The 18,520-nt window shown below is 40.7% G+C and overlaps 1 protein-coding gene across 1 annotated transcript in view; it reads left to right on the forward strand.

The window, feature by feature from the left end:
- Window positions 1–18,520, forward strand: part of TET1 (tet methylcytosine dioxygenase 1) — a 57,586-nt gene that overhangs the window by 26,715 nt on the left and 12,351 nt on the right. The window contains exons 6-10 of the mRNA XM_009994883.1: window positions 336–429; window positions 11,575–11,783; window positions 13,795–13,945; window positions 16,752–16,841; window positions 17,303–17,440. Coding sequence (XP_009993185.1) covers window positions 336–429; window positions 11,575–11,783; window positions 13,795–13,945; window positions 16,752–16,841; window positions 17,303–17,440 — 682 coding nt within the window. The remainder of the gene's footprint in view (window positions 1–335; window positions 430–11,574; window positions 11,784–13,794; window positions 13,946–16,751; window positions 16,842–17,302; window positions 17,441–18,520) is intronic.

The following is an 18,520-nucleotide window of genomic DNA, read 5'->3' on the forward strand; positions in this document are numbered from 1 at the left end:
AGAATTAGTGTCCTGCCTGTGAAGAAGCTGTGGCAAACTGGACAGAGAAGTCATGTTTTCATACTAGTGTTTAAATGCACTAGGATTTACATGCAGTTAACATTTCCTTCCCCAAAGGATGTTTCCTGAGGGGCAGAAGCTTGTTATCAGAAGAGACATGTCAAAAAAAGTGTTCTTGCAAATAGGAGTTTAAATTTAAATATTTTTGACACTATACATATTTCATTTTCCTTCTGTTCTCAGTAAAATAAAAATAAAGTTGTTCCTGTTTTATTGAAATTGTTTCCTGTTTTAAAATGTTACATCAGTTTTACTCATGACCTTTTTTAATGCAGGTATGGAGCAAAAGGAAGTGCTGTGAGAATAGAGGTAGTGGTTTATACAGGAAAGGAAGGAAAAAGCTCTCAGGGGTGTCCAATTGCCAAGTGGGTAAGTTTTTATGTTATAGTAGTAAAATTGTTTTGTGTGGCTTTTAAATATCAAATGATGTGTAGTCCTTGAGAGTAAATATAATCTGAACTTTAACAGAGATCTGGTTCTTCATTGAATTAATCTATAAGTCTGCTTTAATGATGAAGCTAAGGAAAACTATATTTTATTTTTAGTTTAAGATGTGATGCTGTGTGTTATGCTGTGGTTTGAATGAGTGTGGAAGAGAGGTGCTTGACAGAGCTAGCAGAGATGACCACATCAAGGCTAAGAAGACCCTGACAGTGTCTGAAAGTTGGAGTGTCTAGTGAAATATGTTAGTGGGAAGTGTGAAAGAAAGGAAAGAAGGGATGGTTGCTTAGGGAGAGTGAAAAACTCTCCAGTAATATTTTTTTAAATCCTTCTCCGTTGTGTGAATACCTGAAGAAAAGAGCGTGGTGGATGAACTCGTATGTCATAGAGTTCATTACTGTTTTTGAGGAACTGAAATGTAAATGCTACAGTGATAGTTTTCACCAAAGTCTTGCCTCATGTTGCTTCATAGGAGTCAGGAAATGAGGTAACAGACAAAAACTCCAGGAGAGAGCTTAGAAAGAATTGATTGTCCTTAACCTTTGCTGAAACCACCGAGGGAGTTAAAAAGTAGACTTTTTTAAAAGAAAAAAAAAAATACTATACTTAGGAATTTCCGACTTGATTGAAAGAAGCAGTGAAGACAACTGTACAGCTGTAGACTTGCATTTGTAACTACACGACAGAAATGAGGTTATTACATGTTGTATGTGAATGGTATTGCACGCTAAACATTTACTGCTTATGTTTGGAACACTCAAAATGTGTTTTTCATACTCAAGACATAAACTGTTTTTCCAGAAAGGAACCCCATATGTGCATGTTGCTTCAGATAATACTGAACAACAAATCTGCATCCAAGAAAAAAAATATGATAAAAGTAACTTCATAAACAACTCACCCAAAAAGAATAGAATTATTTTTGTTTCAACTAAAACTCAGTTTTAACAGAGGACAGGAGTTAAAAATTTTACCTTTAGAAACAGTTGTGAACAGTTTAAAGGAAAAAGGCATTTAAAACTAACTCTTAACCTTGATTTTTCTGTTGCCAGTATCAACATACTGTAATGTAAAACAGAAATGGTAGGTTTTTGTTGGATATCTGCATGGTGTCCAACATAGGTATGCAGTATGACAGTCAGAAAGCACTTCCATGTGTGCAGAAAAGGCTGTTTTAAGGAACAGGGGGGACCTACTCTCCAGTTAGATTTTCACATTTCTATCTGTAATGTGTTTGTGAGATTAAACCTTGACGTTCATTTAACTTTAGCTCCGGTCTTATTTCATGCAGCACTGATTTTTTTTGTGTGCAAATTCAGACCTAAAGAGGATGTATGCTTGTTACTGTGTGACTGCTCAGTGCAAGAGGAAATCACTGAAGTCTCCTCTGTAGAACTGTTTCATCCTGTATAAAAGCCACATTTTAGGGTTGGTATTCTTAATGTATTGCATTAACTTTTTATTGGGAATGCTAATTTTAATCCTTATTACAGCATGTTTTAGCTATTAGCGAAGAAACGTATTAGTGAAATTTGTTGGAAAGCATATGGAATAAGTTTGCTGTGCTCTCTGATAGTTGCAGTCACAAGGTTCTGTCAGCTGCACAGAGACTTTCACTTACTTATAGTGTACTTTGGGACAGACTCACTTCTGCTTTGCAGATGGACAGACTGTTGCCCTTAGGGCTACTGAAAGACTTGCTGGTGGGCACCCAGTGATGGAGCTCAGCTGAAGCAAATCTGATGAGAAAAAACAATGTATTTGTGACTACATTTAACTGTTTTTCCCAATTATTTGTCCTCATTTCCACTAGATAATTTTCATTTACTGATTCATTAGAAATATTTTAAGATTAAAGGAGGCTTTCTAAAATACCTGTGTCCATACATTCTTCTGTTGGTGACTTAATAAAACTTATTCCCTCCTAAATTGTTTTCACTTAAGTGGCTCCATTTCTCTTGATGTGCCTGGTGTGTTATATGTGTATTGAGACAGGTTCCATTCCCCAAAAGGAGCTTAAGTTTTCTTCCTTAGATTTCAGGTTACCATAAACTTGTAGTGTTGTATTTATTCTTCCCTTGGGAAGAAATAAACATCTGCCTCCTCTTTGTATTTTTGATAGGATGTTACTTTGTCCTTTTAAATGTGGACAAGAGCACTCCTATTAGCTGGACCTGAATCCTGAATATTATCAGTAAATACTACCTAGTATTTGAAACTTGGGATAGTTATGTGTAAGCACTAGGTTAATGCCCACATGAGCTGACCTGTGTGCAGTGAAGTTGAGCTTGCTGTTGTTTTCAATTAATGTGGCAGCAGGGAGACTGCTTGACCTCTTAATTTTTTGGCATCAGAAATTGTATAATCTCATTTTTATGTCAAAGCAGAATTAACAGGTTTGCCAGAGATGTCATGTGTGGATATCTGTGGAGGTGATAGCTGTGATTATAAAATAGCTAATCATTCTGTGACATGCTGGAGTAAATATACTCTTCTTTCTTTTATGCTTGGATTTATTTTGTTCTTTGCTTTGTCCAAGTTCATCATACTTCTCCATAGTAAGTTAAGAAAAAAAAACCCTTGAAGTACTGAAATTACTGGCCTGTCATTCTTAGTAACCTGTTGATGTAACAATTTCATGTTACTGTGCATGCCCTATAACCAACCAGTGATAAGTGACCTGACTTGTATCAATCCTCTTGTTTTATCGGTGCTTTAGCTGATAAGGGATGTGTAGTGGGTTTTTTTTTGTTGTTGTTCTGTTATCAGTATGTCTGATGGTAAATTATAATTGCCTCAATTTACAGGAAATAGTTTATGAATTAATTTGTTGTTCATGAGTAACTCACTGTAGGCATCACCCTGCTGCACTGAAGTACAAGATCCGTGTCACTGGCCTTGGAGCTCATAATGGTCTCTGGATTAAACCCATTTCCTGTGGGTTCCAATCTCCTGGTTTCAGTGGACATTGGCTTGGATCAATGAAGCGGTCTCTATCTGTTGTCTTTGTATTCAGAGTTGCAATGTAATTTTCTAAGCTCTGAATAAAGACAAGAGATAAGAGGTGATGAAAACGGCTGGGTCAGGGCAGAGGTCCTGCTCACCAGTGCCCTGTCTCCAGCGCTGACCCATGGCAGAGCAGTACAAACAGGGCAGTTGCCTCCCAGAACACTTGCTTAGTTTTCAGTAGTTCATAGCTTCTCTGGTTCCCTGAGCTGGAGACAGTGTCTTGGTGTTCAGTTGCCTTTCATTAAAGTTGTCATATGATTCTCTTATGCTAGAAGATAAAATGCTGGCATCAGGTTTTCAGCCTTGTGCTCTATTCCCAGTCAATGCTAGCAGTTGTTTTGGCTTTTTCTCTGTTGCAGAGCAGTCATTTGGCATTTTCATAGCACTCTCTATCAGTATGCCAGATTCTCATTCCTGCATGGTAATGGCCCACTCGGAGTCCATTTTTATCTAAAAATAGAGTTGTTTTCACCATATGCATTAAATACATACATCCACAGTGAATTTTATCTGCCATTTTGCTGCCTGCTCAGCCAGCAGGGCCCCTCCTTCATTTGTTTGCAGATTGTGCTTGTCTTCACTACTCTGAATTGCTTAGTGTCATCAACAAATGTTGTCATCCTTTTATTTACCCTTAACAAACATGCTGAAGAGCATAAGCTTGAACACAGTTCCACAGAGCTCTTCTCGGAGACATACCAGCCTTTGTTTTGTGTCTTTTCAGCAATCATTCATGTGTGGTCTTTTGATTTGTCCCAAGACACATTAGGGGGATTTTAAGAGCCTTTTACTGAATAGCTTTTGGAAATCCAGAAAGACCTGCAGTGTGACTGAGCTGTGACTTCACTTCAGAAAAGTTTGGCTTCTCCCAGTGCATCCTGCTTGGTTGTGTGATGGCTGCTTTCCCCCATGCAGACACCAGGCTAATATGATCACTGAATCAAAATATTTCTTCTAGCTTCTTTTTACAAAGTGGTATCTAGTCTTCAGGCTCCCTCTGGTACTAAAGGATTATAAATCAATACAATGTGCATCACATTTAATGCTTCAGTTGTTTCATCCTTGAGTTTCTGTGGTAGATATCATCTGAAGTTGGCAAATTGCTGCTGTTTGGTGTGGGGTGTTGTTGGGTTTTGAGTTTTTTTTGTTGCTATTGTCCTATAACCACTTTTGTCAGGGCCTTAACTTTAAGGTAAAAAAAATCCTTGCCTGTCCCCTGTGAAGCTTTCTGACATAGGGATCTTCTCAAATGTCTTGTTGGTGACCACAGCAGAAGTGGATTTTGCATCTTGAGCCTTAACCTGAGCACTTTTTTTTTTAAAAACACTTAGATGATCTTTTGACCCTTCAGATTCTGTTAGGCTGCTGCTGGCTCTAATTGGTTTGAAAATGCAGTACATGCAGGCTTTTATATCTTTTGCAAATAGTCTCTTAAACTCTTTCACTTCTGTATTTTTTTAGTTTTACAACTTGACAGGTCTTTATTTCTGTAGTGTTGGTTGCATTATTAGTATATATAAATTTAAAAATGGGTGGATTAAAAAAATGATAAAAAACCTGATTACAGATACTTAAAAAATAGAATTAATTTTGAAATTACTGTCCTGTACAGACCTGAACCTAATATTAGCCACTGAAATTAATATTTTTTTTAAATAATGCTTAGATAACCCACTGTTATAACCAGGATTTTATAGTTAATTGAGCTGACAGGAATTTGTAGCTAAATGCCAGAAACTACAATTTGGTGAGTGCTGAATGAGCCTCAATAACAATAGATTCTTGTGCAGATGCAGAGAAGATAATATTTTTTCAGTTTGCTAGTTTAGCTTGAGTGGAGAAAGTGGTGGAAATTGGGGGTTTAAAAAGCTAGAAAACTGAGAAGTTCCTCCAGCTTCTAGGCTCTCTGTGTAAATTATTGTTAGAAGGCATGTGTAATCTATTGAAGAAAGTGAACTGAGAGATGAGTAAGATACTCTACAGTGGTAGATCATTACTGATTAGAGAAACACTTTATCAGGGAGTCAGGCACCTTTGAGCAGAGTGTTGGTGCTTCTGTCTCTCTCTCCTGCCTGGCAGTGCCACTGTCAGGAGGCCTGGTGTGGCACTGCTAACTAGGGGATCATGAAGCTGTTGTGCTCTTTGGGAGATGATAAAGTGGGGACTTGTTGAAAAGGGGTTGAAAAGGGCTTTGAAGTAAATTCTGCAGGACTAATTGTACCCTGACCAGAGGTTTAAGTACAACTACATCTGCTGTAAATAGCTGATTGTTCTTCAGGCATTTATTTCATCTATTAAACTGTCTTCATTATTAAATTATATTCTCCAAAGGATAAGCCTGAAGGAAATTATTTTTGCACATTGGAGAGGAGGGTGGTTGGTGGGGGTTTTGTTCACCTTTTTGGACAACACTGTATTAGAGCATTACCTTCTTGCTGTAGTGTGGTAATACATTCAGTTAGTGTGTATAGCAGGTACTGTAACTGGGCAGGCACTGTTTTCACTGCTTTTTAGAGGTGTGCTTGCTAAATACAGAATTAGAGGACTTGATTTTGGACAAAAATGTTTGTGATGTTATCCAAAATAAAGCCATTCTTTTAGTGCTGCAGTGCTTTGAGATTCAAAATTACTAGAAACTTTGATGTGGTTTCTGAAGTAAACAAGTGTTTTAATGTTGTTTAACATGAAGAACTACTCAAATATTTGGCTAGAGTAAACATGAAACAAAAAAAAAGCTATGTTAAGGTAAACAAAGTTAAGTATTATAAAAGAGCAAACATTGAAGTGGCTGTTATCACTACTTTAGGTAAAACAAATGGCATGTCTGAACAAACTGAGCAGACTGTCACCCATGAGCAGTTTACCATTGCTGCCATTATAACAGAAAGGGAAGCTGGAGGAGTAAGTAGGTAAGAAGGCACTGGGAGCTGAGCCTTGAATTTTGTCCTTATTTTTGCAGAGTTTAATGTACTTCTGGTATGTGTGTGGGTGAATTAGGAAAAAGGAGGGTAGACTGATGCCACAAACAAGAACCTTGGTTTCTTGTGTTACACATCATCATGGGCTGGAACAGCAGCAGTTTTCAGCAGTGCTGTGCTCCTACTTTTCACTGGTGCAGGTTGTTAAGGAACTGTAACTCAGAAAGGATGAGTTAAAGGTTGTAGCTCAGCCTGCGTGGTGAGGGCTCCCTGCACAAACCTTGTGCAGAGGCAAAATCTGCAGGTTAGAAAACTGTTCTAAATGAGTCATTTAGTTCAGAAAATGACAGTGATTAGTTAAGCTGTGTTTTCACTTCAAAATGAGCTACAAGTACCTGCAAAGGAGACATAGTTACTTTACTGAAGAAAATTCAGAATGGGCTGGAGGGAGCATTGCAGAGGATCACCTGGAGGTGAAAAAAACCTTAAAAGGACCTTTTTCTTGGTTCCTTTTTTTTAATCCTGTAATTACAGACATGTATTTAACTTGCAATTAAAATTTTGTACTATTTGCTAGTGGTGTCTGGTTTATATCATGTTAAAGTTAACACAACTATTCTGGTGATCCTAAACTGGAAAGTAATTTCTCACCCATATGGTAATTTAGCATATATTATGCTAAGCTTCTGCAGTCTGACTCCTAGCTACTCACATAAGTCATGTACATGTTAATTTAGATAGACTGGCTTATGTTGAAGGACACAGTAATTTTTATTCACAGTGTACTTATTCCTTGTTCCAGAGCTCCTGCCAAGGGTTGAGACAGTTGCTTCAACAATCTAAAAGAAATAATTCAAGTAAGTAGAAGTCACAGAATCGTATAATAGAACCAAGTCAAGCATTTGGACAGCTGAAGCAGGTTTTATTAATAGTATAACTTCACTGATGCTGTACAATGTATTCAGAAGTTTTTTGAAAAAAGTGGGACACACCGAAGTTACAAACTGCTGATGTTACAAAGTTATTCAGGACAGTGAAGAGGAGGGACAGCTATCATGAGGAGCAGGTAGGACTTGTGATCCAGACATAATGGCCACTAAAATGGTAGGTAGAACTGACGTGATAAAGTTACACAAAGAGCAGTGTTGTAGTTCCATATGCAAAGTGATGGCCACTAGGCTGAGTGTCACTGCTTGGGGTAACAGTTCAGTAGACAGTAGTTTCAGTGTTCAGCAGTGAGGAAAACAGCAAAAGAAACTGGTGAAAATTACTGGGGAGGAATAAAGAAAACATGAAATGTAATTATGCCTCTGTGAGGAAGCATGCTGCACCTCAGTCTGGAATACTGTCCAGTTCTGGTTCCTCAAGAAAGCACAACAGAACTGGAGAGACAGGTGGAGCTACAGACTCTCAGCCTGGCAGAGAGGGTAGGGGAGAATGGAGGGTTCTCTCAGTCTTTGGCAGCATGGAGAGCTGAACAGCAATCTGCTCTCCAGTCTCAACCTGTATCAGAAACAAGAGGACACTAGCACAGAGGATGTGCTCAGCACAAAGAAAAGGTAATGTTTGTTCTTTCTGTAAAGTCTGTAATTAGACTTTCTCCAGGAATGTAGTGGATGGTAAAATGCTACATAGATTTAGAAGGGAGTGGACAAATGCACAGAAGGCAAATCCTTCAAAAGCTGGGAGGAGAGCAGGTCCCTGAGCTGCAGATAGGTGGCTGGGAGGTGCCTGCTGGTTGTTGAGGAGTGTCTCTGCATCTGAGTGCCCTTCTTACTACTCATGCGTATGCAATAGTTGTTAGTCACTGTCAGGATCAGGATAAGGCTGGGCAGTCCACTCCTCTGTCTTTGTCCTGTTCTTGTGATCTTTAATTTTTAGCATCCCTTTCTGTCTCTTCACCATCTCTTCTTGGGTGTGAGAGAATTAAAAACTAACTTTTCTTGTTTATCCTCTAGTTTGTTGTTGAATTGCCATATCAAATTCTGCTGTGTATGGCACCTCTTCACTAAATATGCTTTAAACTTTTGGCTCATGCTTTCTGTTAAGAAAATTGGGTTAACTTCTGCCTTTGTAGCTTGTAGAAACAGAGGTTTAGCTGTGCTGTTGCAATAATAGGTGTTGACAGTGTTTCTGTCCAAGCTGGCTGGCTGTGGCTCACCTTGAAGGCTGGCTCATATTCTCAGATTCTGCCATTTGAGAGTATCTGGACTAGCTAATAAAATCAACTACTTGAATTAGTGCCTTCCTTTAGATGTACATGTGAACAAGAACACATGCATAGCCATAGGAATGTGGAATGGGCATGGTACAGTGGTGGGTGCCCAACTAGAGCACCAGAGGGACATACAAAACTTGGTTTTGAGAATGTTTAAAGAGCTTCCTGCCCAGATCAGCAACCTAAAAGGAACCTCCAAGGATGTTACTTGTGATATTGTGAGTCCAAATATGTATGTGTGTAAGAAAGCTATTTGGAAGGAGCTGTGTCCCATTTCAGTTTTCCTTTTGTCCTAGACATGGTTATGTTAGCAAACAGGTGAGACAGAGGGTAGCCATATAACTTCATCCCCAGTGGCCTAAGTGCAGAGCAGGACTGAGAGGTATTGGTCAGGCCTCATGGGTGAGTTGGTCAGGTCTTTTTGCTTTCCAGAAGTGCTGCCCTGTGGCTGAAACATTCATTGCCAGTGTGTTGTCTTTTGATGGATACTCAGTGCTGATGGTAACTAGTGCTTGCTAAAATGAGTTCAGGGATAATCTGGCCCTACATACCTGCACAAAGGAGGGCATATGACATTTAAGTGTTACACAATACTTTACAAACATAATACAAGTCTGTTTTGTTGATTATATTATTTTTCTATGTGAGTCACTAGGAAGGTGTGGTTATTTTGTGTGGAAAAGCAATTGCAGGGGAGGTTTTTATTTTCCCATTTTAAAAACATAGCTTTGAAGTTTCACCACTGAAAAATGTTTATTTTCTCATTCCTTTTAAATGCATTAGGGACCAAAACTGATCAGACTGGAGTATTAAATGGTTTACTGTGTCACTGTTGTTAACTACATCGCAGAAATCATGAAGTGCCAACTTCTGGACGCAATATTTGCCAACTGATTTGTGCATTGTTCAGTCTGAGGAAACATTCAGGGACTTGCTCTATTTGTTCCATGTTTGACTTACTATTGGGCATCTCAGTGTTTCATAGTTGAACAATAAGTACACTGGTAGTTATGTTTGCAAATTTTTCATAGCAAATAAATACACCTTTTAAATTATTGCATGAAGGATTGATGAATAAATTGCATTACTGTCATCTTTTTTGGCTGTGGCAGTGTACTAATCTCATTTGCCTTACTGAGGAGGACACTGTCAAATGCATGCTGAAAACAAAGTGAATTACAGTGTAAGCTGAAATTTTCTATGTTCTACTCTTCTGATGATATCAAGAGAGTGTTCCTGTTGTATGAATTTAACAAATGTGACCTTTCCATCAAGTAAATGGGAGGGCAGTTAGTTGTGTTTATTGCCTCTGTGAGAAGGTCAGCCTAGGTATGTGAAGGGTCATGGGCAGTTGGTGTGGAAAGGCAGCACAGCTCCAGCTCTGCCTGCACTGTCCCTGCCTGCATGCCTGGAGGGACTGGTGGTTTTGGGGCAGGTTGTGCTCTTTGAAGTCCGAAATGGTCAGGTGAGAAAAGTCCCTATTTCTGGTAACAAAAGGAGAGGAGCACTCCAGATGTGGTGTCAGGTGAGCACACAGTGTAACCTCCTAAGAGCCACAGAAATAAAGTTCAGACAACTAATAAATCCACTAGATACCTTTGTGGCCTAAAAGATGATGGATTGTAAAGTGGTTTTGGCTCCAATAAGAATATTGCATTCTCTTCTGCCTGCATAATGAAGCAAGTTCCAAGAGTGTTTAGCTCCAGGGAAGTGTGGTGTTAGTTTAAAGGAAACTATAAATTTTCTTCCTGCCCATTTGTCATTTTTCCTGGACTGTGTATTTCCAGTTTAGAGGGATATGAGAATCCAAAAAGGGCAACCTGATGTTGTACTGAGAAACTAAGTAGTACCAGATTTCTTTATTGAAATGTTACAAAGTCTAGAAAGAAAATAAAAGAAAAACATTAAAAGCATCACCCTTCATGCCAAGTAACAAAATTAAATTCTTTTGACTTGGAAGGAGCTGGGCTGCCTCAGAACTATAAAACTCACACTGATATACCCTCTATTGTGTATCAGCCATAATAGATTTTCTGTAAACCTCACTCAAAGGTAAATTATTTTTCTTTCTTTATAAAAAAATACTGGTTGGTCAGTCACAACCAGGGCTCCTTTTGAGGAGTGGTGTCTCAGATCCCTTTACTTGTGTTCTCATTAAGCCTGAGGCTGTCTGAAAGGCTGTATGATTAACTTTAGAAGGGTGATGCTTTCTCCCTTGACACAAATTAAGCTTGCTTCTTCCTGCTAAGCCTGTACTGCTTCCCTCTGAGACTGTTCTATGGAAAAGCTTTTAATTTGCAGATTAATTGCAAGTTTACTTTGGTCCACACTTTTTAAAGAGTTCAAATAATTCACATTTGTAGCTGATGAGGCTAGGGGTCACATGTAAGTGATAGCTTTGTCAGCAGGCAAACGGGATCTGGGAGAACTCAGGTATTCAGAGAGTGAGTAAAACTCAGTTGCTTTCCTGCTTTTATAGTCCCTGACTGTGGTAACCATCCTAACCCATGTGTACAAGTGCTTTTGTGATGTGCTTTTCTGTACCTGCCTTCTGGGTTTTGGCAGTATGTTTTCAGTATTATTTTCAATGTAAATGTTAGGTCTGCAGTGGATCTGTTGTCTCAGTATTGTTACTTACTTCTAATGGTTATTTTCCTCTTAATCCACCTTCTTTATTGTTTGTGTAGAACACCTAAAATATTCCTCCTCCTGTAAAAATGTACTGCTATTTCTTCTACAGGTAAAAGGGCAATGCCAAATCATGTTCTACACCAGAGATCAGTGTGTGATGCTGTTCTGGTCCTGCTTGCTGATGGGCCCTCTCTGGGCAACAGTGTTCCTTACTCTTCCAGGCCTTGCATGTCCCAAAGAGTAACATATTGTGTTAGAAAATGCTTATCCAAGAATAAAACCAAATTCTTCTTCCAGGTGATCCGAAGAAGCAGTGATGAGGAGAAGCTGCTGTGCTTGGTCCGTCAGCGTGCAGGACACCACTGCCAAACTGCTGTCATTGTGATCCTCATCCTGGCCTGGGAAGGGATCCCCCATCTCCTGGCTGACACACTCTACAAGGAGCTGACACAGAGTCTCAGAAAGTATGGCTGTCCCACCAGCCGCAGATGTGCCCTCAACGAAGAGTAAGTTGCCTTCATAGGGAGTGATTGCTGTGTTGCCTTCTGAATGGTCTGCAGTAAAGAACTTGCCAATTCAATAGTTGGGCTCCTAAAATAAATGCACAGAAGCTCATGTAAAACTGCAGACTTACAAGGTGCCATTCCGGTATGAAATGTAGTTCCTGGCTTTTCCTAGGGACCAGGCCTTTCGGATTAACGTTTCTAAATGCACATATTCAGGGACAAAGTCCAGGCACAGTCAGTGTGCCCCTGGCACACACGGCCATGCTGATGAGCTGCTGAGGTGCTTATGTAGCTTTTTTATATAAATGAGAGATTGAACACTCAAAGTCAGGATCTTCCTCTCTCTGCCTCTGAGAAGGTTTACTTTAATTGACATCCTTGCTAGGCAACTCAGGAAGAGTGGGCTTGATGAGTGGACAGTGAGGTAGATTGAGACCTGGCTGTGTGACAGATCTCAGAGGGTGGTGATCAACGGATCAGGGTTGAGTTGGAGGTCAGTAACCAGTGGTGTCTCGCAGGGATCAATACTTGGTCTGGTCTTGTTCGACATGTTCATCAGTGGTCTGGACGAGGGGACAGAGCATATCCTCAGCAAGTCTGCTGATGATACAAAGCTGGGAGGGGTGGCTGGCATTCCAGAGGCTTGTGCTGCTGTTCAGTGTGACCCGGACAGGCTGGAGAGCTGGGCAGAGAAGAACCTCATGAGGTTCAGTAAGAGCAAATATAGGGTCCTGCACCTAGGAAGAAAGAACCCCAAGCACCAATATAGGTTAGGGGTGGATCTCCTGGAAAGCATTTCGGAGGAGAAGGATCTTGGAGTCCTTATAGACAGTAAATTATCCATGAGCCAGCAATGTGCTCTTGCTGCCAAGAAGGCCAGTGGAATCCTGGGATGCATAAAGAATAGTGTGGCCAATAGGTTGAGGGAGGTCATTCTCCCCCTCTACTCTGTGCTGGTGAGGCCACAGCTGGAGAACTGCATCCAGTTCTGGGCTGCACAGTTTGACAGGGAGCTACTGGAGAGAGTCCAGAGGAGGGTGATGAAGTTGATAGGGGGACTCTAACATCTCCTTTATGAGGAAAGGCTGAAAGAGCTGGGACTCTTGAGCCTGGAGATGAGAAGGCTCAGGAGAGACCTTATCCATGTATATAAGCATCTAAAGGATGGGTACAAGGAAGATGGAGACAGGCTCTTCTCAGTAGTTCCCAGTGTCAGAATGAGGGGCAACAGGTATAAGTTAGAACATAGGAAGTTCCATTTAAATGAGGACGAGGAAATGAGAATGAGGAAAAAAATTCTTTACAGAGATGGTGATGGAGCACTGGAATAGGCTGCTCAGGAAGGTTGTGGAGTCCCCTTCTGGAGATACTCAAGACCCACCTGGATACTGTCCTGTGTAAAGTGCTTTAGGTTATCCTGCTTCAGTGGGAGAGTTGGACTAGATGGTCTCTAGAGGTCCCTTCTCACTCCAGCAATTCTGTGATTCTGTGACTAGGTGACTAATTGCATTTGAGCATTGGGCAGTGCTGCCTTCATGCTGATATTTGTGTAGCCCACATTTAGCAGACTCTGATACCTGTACAGTGACCTGGATCTAATGCTTGTGTTCTTAAAGCCTAGGGCTAAGTTGTTCCACTTTGGAAGTTAGATCCATTTGGAGCTAATGGTATTGCTGCACATTACAAATGAATTATTTAATTTAGGGGTAACCCTTCGTAGCAGTGGTATTTTCTTGGATAAAGATTTTACCAAACTGGAGAAGTCAAACTCAGAGTAGCTTGGGTGTATATATACAGATATTACCAAGTGTTATGTATGTCTTAATGGGGGAAAAGGTCAGTCCTCTACACATTGATATTTGCTTGACAGAAAAGATTTGGTTAAACCATTAATTTTTTTAAATTCCTGGGTTGTTATACTGCATATAATAAAAGAAATGGCAAATAGCATTGACCCAAAAAAAAAAAGCTGCATAATCAGCTGACTTGACGTGTCTGTTTCCTTTCATAGTCGGACTTGTGCATGTCAAGGACTTGATCCAGAAACTTGTGGAGCATCGTTCTCATTTGGCTGTTCATGGAGTATGTATTTCAATGGCTGTAAGTTTGCCAGAAGCAAAAACCCCAGGAAATTCAGGCTTCTCACTGATGACCCTAAACAAGTAAGATTTATTTTTTTCTTGTATTGTTTTGTTTTCTTCCAAACACTTACTCTGATTTTCAGAACTAAAAGTTGAATCTATGGATATCCACCCCTTCTCTCTCATATGTGTGCATAGCTTAGCACACAGGCACCCAAGTAAATGTTTTGTTACTCTAGTAGTTATAATTTTTCCACTGTATGAAAACTCAGTGTTGTTTACTATGTATTTAAATACCCTAAAATTAACCTTAAGTGCTTTTCTGTATGCATATTTAGCTCCACTGTGTAATTCTGTACCAAATGTTAATTCTTTCTAAGTATAAAACACAGTTAAAGGTTTGTCTAAGCACCGAGGCTGCACCTCAGAAGTTCAGTCATTTTGCCTTGTGGTAGAAAACATGGTACCTCAGGTTGCCCTGCTTTTCACACTGCTGTCTAAGCAGCTGACGGCCTGGGCTTCTGTCTGCCGCCTAGAATAAACTGTTTTTTCTGTGGGCAGTGTGCTTTGTAAATGCTCTTGAAGGAATGAATACACTCAAGTGTGCAGTGAAATGCTACTGCAGTTGCTGCTGCTGAGTGTCAGTGCTGACATAAAGCTGAGAGAGCACAGAAAACAGGGATGGATTATGGCAAGTAACAAACCTCAGAAAAACCAAACTCAACCAAATTAATTTTTTACATGGGAATTATGTTCATGTAGAAGGAATAAAGGTGTTGTAAGCTGATAACTGCTGCCTGATGATCATATATCCCTCAGGGTAGCTCCCCATGCCTTCTGTTCAGGCTATAGAAGTCTCTAAGCCCCTATCAGCTCCTGCACTCCACTGCTGCCAGCCATGGAACAGCCCCCGCCAGCTGAGTCCAGATGGGAACAGAGGTGGTTTTGCCTTTTCCATGGGTACTGTGTGCACATGCATATGCATACACAGTGTGAAACGTTGCTTTTTTGGAACAGAGAGATGTCATTTGAGTCACTGGACTCAATATTCCTCTCAAGTCCTCTTTTTTTTCCTGCAAGAGTTGACTAAGTACCTTTCATGCATATGTGGATGAGGGCAGAGCCCTCAGCTTCCTCTGAGTTGTGCTGTGGGTCTTCACAGACCTCACTAGCACTTCAAGTGGGGGACCTGTGCCTCAGCAGCACAGAACACACGCGGCCCTCCTGTCCTTCCCACTGCCTACAGACTAAGGCAGCAGAAGTTGAAAAGAGCCTTGTATGTCTCAAGAGGGAATTTGTTTTACAAATTTTCAGTTTCTAGAAAACCATGCTTATTGGGCATTCCTTCATTTTAGGAATCCTGCTCCTTCTCCTTTGTCCTTGTGCATTCTCCCAGATACTGTGTTTTTAGGTTCTCCTCCTGGCTAGTGCTGTGCAGGGAGTTGTTCTGTGCATGTGTTTTCTCTGTAGGCTTCTGATGTTTATAACAACATTAGCTGGGGAAAAAACAAAGGTGGCCCCCCTCCTCTCTATGGTCTACCGAAATATCAGGCTGTGCCAGATCTCTTACAAGAGCTCAGATAGATAGTCTGTGATCAGAATATGCTGTTTGAGACTGCAAAGTGGTATCGCTTCCTCGGAGTCTGTGAAATGACCACCCTGAGCTCCATTTGGACACTTGGTCAAGCACAGCAGCACCTAGAGATGAACAACCTCATGAGAGCTGCCTGGTCTGCTCCCTTGAGAGGTAACCTGTACATTTTTCGAGGAGAATGCCTTCTACCTCAGTTGAAAAGCAGTTGCTTAAAAGGGAAGATTACTTAACCAGGACATTTTCTAGATGTGTAACATAAAAGTGCATTCCCTTATTTCCCCTTTTCCATGGGATTTGTTTTAAAGCCTCTTTGGATTCTGCAGCTGAGAGGGGGATGATCAGAGCATCCCAGTGGGTAGGAAATCAAGTAAGGGAGCCAGGAGACCTGCATGATTAAACAAGGAACTGCTGAGCAAACTCAAGTGGAAAGAGAGAATCTATGGATCATGGAAGGAAGGGCTGGCCACTTGGGAGGAATATAGGACAGTTGTCAGAGGATGTAGGGAGTCAATTAGGAAAGCTAAGGCCTCCTTGGAACTAAACCTTCCTAGTGAGGTCAAAGACAATAGAAAGGGCTTCTTCAAATACATAGCAGATAGAACTAATGCTAGAAACAATATAGGTCCACTGCTGAATGAGGTGGGTGCCCTGGAGACAGAGGATATAAAGAAGGCAGAGGTACTGATGCCTTCTTTGCCTCTGTCTTTACTGCTGCAGACTCTCCCTGGGAGCCCCAGATCCCTAAAGCCCAAGAAGTCAGGATGAAGGAGGAGTTTGCCTTGGTAGATGAGCACTGGGTTAGGGATCAGTTGAGCAATCTGGACATCCATAAATTGATGGGTCTGGATGGAATTGGATTGACATAAAGGTCCCACAAGCAAAATACTACAAGAAGACCTGGGGTTCTACCTCCGCTCAGCAAAGGGTATAATTTTTCTCTCCTAGATGTTAATTCTGTTTTCTGTGGAACATACTTCATTCCCTGACAGTCTAGGGTATTGGAAGAGGGAAAGGATGGAGAAATTAGTTCCTTGTGTGTTGGGTTTCTTCACCCTAGCAGGTATCCTCCAATGTTGTATGGTTGATTTATATGTAACAATTTTTGTAACTTAGTCATGCAGCAGTAGAGTTATTTATGGTTGGTGCCTAAAGGCAGCAGAACGTAGGTCAGATTAATACAATATAAAATAGAGGCAGACTTCCTTAGCTTTGCTGACTTCTCAGGCATCCCTAAGCTGAATTAGATTCTTTTAAAGCAAATGACAGCACTCTAAATGTTGCCTTTCTCTGCAGGAGGAACTTCTTGAAAACAATTTGCAAACTTTAGCTACTGATGTGGCTCCAGTTTACAAAAAGCTTGCTCCTGAAGCTTTCCAGAACCAGGTAGGTCTGTGAGAGTCAACTAGTGTAGCTGTTGTTTGGAACAGAAAGCATAATTTGAAAACAGATGAAACTCCACAGCTGATGGCCAGCAGCTCTTCACCAGTCATGTGGTGAATCCCCTCACTGACCTACAGCAGTTCTTCCATTTGGCTGCTTTTGAAACATGCCCCCTTTTTTATTTCAACCAACTGTTTAGTTGTGCCTTGAGCCATGCACGTGGAAAAGGCTTAGAGATAATACTGTAAATAAAATGTTTTCTTTATATCAAGACATCTTGGCTCTGACCGAGCTCTTACATCTTGTTAACAGCTGGTTGCTGTTCCTAGGAACAAGTGTTGCATGTTCACTAGGAAAGTCCATGCTTTCTGGTCATTATTCCTGGCTGCATTGAGTCTGCCACAAGTGGGGTTCCAAGTCGCTGATTTTCATTCCAAAGTACCTGTAGTTTCCTTTACTTTTAGGTGGAAAATGAGCACATGGGCCCAGACTGTCGGCTGGGCTCCAAGGACGGACGGCCCTTCTCAGGGGTGACAGCCTGCATTGACTTCTGTGCCCACGCCCATAAAGACACACACAACATGCACAATGGGAGCACCGTGGTATGTACACAGGTGTTCTCACTTGTACTGCTCGCTCCTGTCACTGCTCTGTGGTTTAAGATCCTGCTGGATTTAGTGGGTACATCTGCATCAAGTGGTTTAAGGGACTGTAAATTAAACTGCTCGCTACCCTTTATATGTTCCCATGTTATTTGTATATATTTATTGCTGGTCTACAGAGGAGATAAATTCATCATTACAGACTGAGAGATGTTTGGGAGTGATGATCCTTCCTGCAAAATACCTTAATCCTTTTAAGGCTCCCAGGACTGGTCATAGGACAGAGGACATTGGAGAGGACTGGTCATAGGATAGATAAGCCATCCACAGTAGAGGTTTGATGTTCAAAGGCAGATAATTATCTAACCAAGGAGTTGCACAGACTTCTGTAGAGGAAGAGCTAAAACAAATGGATTCATTATTAAGCTGCCTCCCTCAGGCACAATTTTCATTGCATTTACTTTTTCTTGCACTGTGTCCTTCCCAGATCTCACGTTAGTCTAGTAACTAGTTGTGGAGAGTGTCATGTCATGGTGGGTCAGGTGACTGTTCTGATCCTTACATCTCAGTATGAAAGAAAACCCACAGATATGGGTATTTTGGTGTGGTAATTATACCAGATATTGGTTACTAGTGAGAAAGTCAGTTGGGAATTACTCAGCTAAAGTGATCTTAAGAGAGACTGAGACCATAATCTTGAAGAAAGACAACCTCAAAAGAGTGGAGATAAAACTGACAGTCTGGTTTTTAAGTAGTTAGAGTGTGGCAGTGCTTTAGCTAGGATGGTGTATTGGACATCAGTGGAGAATGCTCAAAAATAATTTCTTAATCAAAGGATGCATGTCTGGATAAAAGAAATCCATCTAAAGTCTCTGCCTACTTTAGAAATAGTCTTTTTTAAAAATTGGAAATGAAGTTTGAAGTATTATGTTGCTATGATTCATTCAATGTTGCATTTAGACATATACATAATACTTAGCATTTCTATGTGACACCAGTGAAACTGCTGGAACGGTTGCTTAATGTAAATTGTGCTCATGTGTTTGGCAAATGGCCCTTAAAGTATGGAAGCAAGTCTTG

This window comes from Chaetura pelagica, unplaced genomic scaffold, assembly GCF_000747805.2.
Source record: "Chaetura pelagica isolate M959 unplaced genomic scaffold, ChaPel_1.0 scaffold112, whole genome shotgun sequence".
Taxonomy (NCBI): domain Eukaryota; kingdom Metazoa; phylum Chordata; class Aves; order Apodiformes; family Apodidae; genus Chaetura; species Chaetura pelagica.